The sequence below is a fragment of the Coenobita brevimanus genome, chromosome 67 (assembly GCF_032717465.1).
Source record: "Coenobita brevimanus isolate Jiangsu-jjx chromosome 67, ASM3271746v2, whole genome shotgun sequence".
Taxonomy (NCBI): Eukaryota; Metazoa; Arthropoda; class Malacostraca; order Decapoda; family Coenobitidae; genus Coenobita; species Coenobita brevimanus.
The window spans coordinates 2,008,090-2,012,203 of NC_137020.1; the positions used below are offsets into that span (position 1 = coordinate 2,008,090).

Here is a 4,114-nt window from a genome sequence, read left to right on the forward strand (position 1 = left end):
GACTTTATTACAAGCTATCTAGGCATTCTCTCGCGACTTATGATGGACGGAAGTGATAGTGGCAAACCGGCATCGTCAACCTCAGCCCGAGGAGACAGCCTTACGACGGAACTTCGTCTGATCCCGGAATTTGACGGTACTTCGCACTCGGTGGTAGAGTGGATCGAAAAGCTGGAGCTGGTTTGTCGGCTACGAGGGATCTCTGATCTACACACCATTGTGCCACTGCGACTCACAGGCGGGGCTTTCTCTGTTTATTAGCAGCTCAGCAGCGTAGACAAGGGGAACTTCGACACCATAAAGGATGCACTCACCTCGGCATTTGCTGCAGACAAGTTTGTTGCCTATGAGCAGTTTGTGGACCGTAGGCTGCGTGATGGCGAGTCTGTTGACGTGTACTTGGCTGACCTGCGCCACCTGGCTACACGATTTGGAGGAATGACCGACGCCGGTCTATGTTGTGCTTTTTTAGCTGGTCTTCCAGAAGCTGTTCGCCACATTCTGAGAGCTGGTTCACGCATGGAAACTATGGATATTAACCAACTTCTGAACCGTGCTCGAGCTGTTCTAGAGGATAATTACCTCGATGATGGGGCATCAGCACAACCAGCCGGCTCCAGACAGCACACAGTGGCTCCTGCATTAGTTGGTGTTGGTGGTGTGCGCTGCCATTCCTGTAACCAGCCGAACCACTACGCTCGTGACTGCCAGGCTGGACGCAGTGTGTGCAGAGGTAGAGGTGGGCGAGGTAATGTGCGCTGCTTCAGATGCGGGGGACGAGGCCACATCGCTACCTCATGCCCTTCGGGAAATGGATCAGGAGAGGTGGGACCAGCGCCAGCCTCCTCTCCAGACCGTCAGTGAGAGGCGCTTTACCAGTGACTCGCTTGGTTGTTGATTGAAAGAACTGTGATGCCCTGGTAGAGACACCAGCAGTACTCAGAGTATTGCACACGTTTCCATGTGCTCTCGCTGGACCAAAGGAAATATCAGTGTGAGGACAGTAAGCGGTGAGCTTTATATGTGCATGGGAACAGGTGTGGTAACAGTCCAGCTACTGTCAGGAGTGTCCGTGTCTGTGAATGTGATTGTAGTGCCTTCCAAGCCGCTTAATTTTGACTTTATTCTGGGCATGAACGGTGTTGAAGCCCTGCAGGGAGTGACAGTGCATTCACCGGACAAAGTGCGATTTGGTATTGAGGAAGTGCAGGCTTCATCCGTGACAGTACCTACCATACAACGAAATATTGTCGAGAGGGATTTTGAAGTAACATATGACAGTGCAGCTAAAAAGTGGACAGTGTTGTGGAACTGGCGTGATAACTCGGAGCCTCCACGACTACTGAATACTGTCTCTGAATACAGGGTGCCGAATGAAGCTCGAAAAGAATATGAAAATGAACTGTGTGAATGGATTAAGGACTGGTTCCATAGAACGAGAGTATACATGGCCCTGTGAAAGGAACTATCCCTCTGATGGCTGTCGTGCAGCAAAACAAGAAAAAAGTACGCCCTGTCCTTGATTTTCGTGAGTTGAATGCCCATCTTAATTTGCACACAGCTGAAGCGGACGTCTGCACTGAGAAGATACGGGAGTGGCGCAGGCGTGGACAGAGGGTCGCTCTCATTGACTTGCGCAAGGCTTACCTACAGATACACGTTCACAGATCGCTATGGTCGTCCCAGACAGTGGTGTTCCATGGGAGACGTTACTGTTTGACTAGACTGGGCTTTGGACCGAACATCGCACCACTAGTATTGAAGGAGGTCCTGAGTCGTGTGTTGAGCATGGACGAGAAGATAAACCGCGCCACTTCACCATACCTGGACGATATTCTGGTGGACGAAAGTGTGGCGAGTGCAGCAGAAGTGGAATATCACCTTAGTCGTCACGGCCTGCTCTGCAAACCTCCCGAGATTGTGTCTGAAGGAGCTCGTGTGCTGGGCATTAGAGTCTGGGGGGAGCACGATCGTCTCGTCTGGAAGCGTGATAACGGCGTTGGCAAGCTACCTGAAAAGCTGCCTAGGCGGACAGTGTTTTCACTCTGCGGGCAGCTAACGAGCCACCTTCCTGTTTGTGGCTGGTTGCGAGTGGCGGCGTCGTACATTAAAAGACGGGCCAATGAGGTCACGACTACGTGGGACGACGAGATTAATGACCTCAGTTTGCACTCGATGCTTGCGGACACGTTGGAGTGGGTGAAGAACTCAGACCCGGCCCGAGGACGATGGGATGTGGCGGGAGACGAAGCTATACTATGGGTAGATGCAAGTTCACTCGCATTGGGAGCTGTGTTGGAGGTGAAAGGTGAAGTTATTGAAGACTCGTGTTGGTTACGACGGGACGAGTGCTCTCACATTAATCTTGCGGAGCTGGACGCTGTTATTAAGGGGATTAATCTTGCAATCTCCTGGAAGATGAAACAGCTGACTCTTATGACTGACTCAAGAACTGTGTTCCACTGGATCGCGGATGCTCTCTCAGGAAAATCTCGTTTGAAGACTAGAGCTTCCAGTGAAATGTTGATCCGTAGGCGCCTAGAGACTTTTAAATCTATCATCGTCGAGTATAATCTGTGTCTGGAAGTAAAGTTTGTGTCTTCTACTGAAAACAAAGCAGATGCGTTAACACGAGTACCGAAGAGGTGGATGACACTAGCAAACGGGCAGACAAGCTGTGCAGCTGTTGCCAGTTTTTCAGACAGGGACATCGTTAACATTCATGAAACCAGCGGGCATCCCGGCATCAAGCGTACACTGTACTTCTGCAGAAGGCTCTATCCTACGGTTCAGAGGCAGCAGGTTCGCAGTGTTCTTCAGAGTTGTCAAGAATGTCAATCCTTTGATCCGGCACCAGAGAAGTGGAAGAAAGGGGAGTTGGAGGTTTCAGAGATCTGGAGCAGAGTTAGCATGGACGTCTGTCATGTCAGAAACCAGCACTATCTGACGCTCATCGACTGCGGGCCAACACGTTATGCCATCTGGAAAATACTCAGGCGGCAAGATGTCATCAGTGTTGTTGAACAGCTAGAGTCTGTGTTTTATGAACGTGGAGCACCTAAGGAGCTATTAACTGACAATGCTGCCAGCTTCCGTAGCTCAACGATCAAAGAGTTAGCCAGGCGTTGGGGTATGGTCATCAGGTATCGGTGTGCCAACGCTCCATCTGGTAATGGAATATCAGAGAGAAATCATCGAACCATGAAAACTATACTGGCACGGAAAGGCTGTTCCGTAGCTGAAGCAGTGTACCGCTACAACGTTATGCCACGAGGTGATGATGCCTCATCTGCCCCTGCCAACCAGATATTTAGATACGAGGTCAGACTGCTGGGTATCGACGGAGTAACTCTGCAAGATCAGCCGGTGGAAGAACAACATCGCTTCAGCGTCGGTGATCGTGTATGGATCCGGCATCCCAGCAGACGCTGCGATTCTCGAAGCACAGAAGGCACAGTAACGCGAGTTGTATCTGCCCAGAACGTCGAGGTGGATGGTATGCCTCGTCATGTGCGTGACCTAAGGCTGGCAACATCGCTGTCTACTGCCCCAGAGGATTCACTAGCTGAAGAAAGCCCAGAATCAGAAACAGATGATGATTTGCTAATCGATGTGAGAGGTCCTTCGAATGAGTCTACATCAAGTGATACGTCAAGTGAAGACGAAGTAGATAGTCCAGGGAGACCACTGCCCCGTCGAGGTTCTAGGGAGCGCCGTCCAGTACGGCCGTTCCAATATAGTGATCTTTAGAAGATCAGGGGGGAGTGTTATGTCTTGTCATGCTATGTCTATGTCATGCTATGTCTATGTCATGCTATGTCTATGTCATGCTATGTCTATGTCATGCTATGTCTATGTCATGCTATGTCTATGTCATGCTATGTCTATGTCATGCTATGTCTGTCATGCTATGTCTATGTAACGCTATGTCTGTTAAGTTGGTGCTGATCTTAGAGGTGGTAATAATGCCATTTGCCCTTTTTCCCATTTTATGTATATTTAAGAAAAGAATTCATCCTGTGTCGAACTTTGCGTTCGAATCTGTCAGTTATCAAACCGACCTGATGAAAGGGTTGGCTGTTTCCAGACGAGTTAGTGAGAATAAAACCAGCAG

General features: G+C 49.9%; 1 protein-coding gene across 1 annotated transcript; it reads left to right on the plus strand.

Moving 5' to 3' along the window:
- Positions 1-1,476: 1,476 nt before the first annotated feature.
- Positions 1,477-3,750, plus strand: LOC145405490 (uncharacterized). Its single transcript, XM_080276840.1, has one exon. It carries the CDS (start codon positions 1,477-1,479, stop codon positions 3,748-3,750), a length of 2,274 nt encoding a protein of 757 aa, XP_080132966.1.
- The last annotated feature ends 364 nt before the right edge of the window (positions 3,751-4,114 follow it).

Coding starts and splice junctions, on each gene's coding strand:
- LOC145405490 (XM_080276840.1), top strand. CDS start 1,477: ATGGCTGTCGTGCAGCAAAACAAGAAAAAAGTACGCCCTGTCCTTGAT.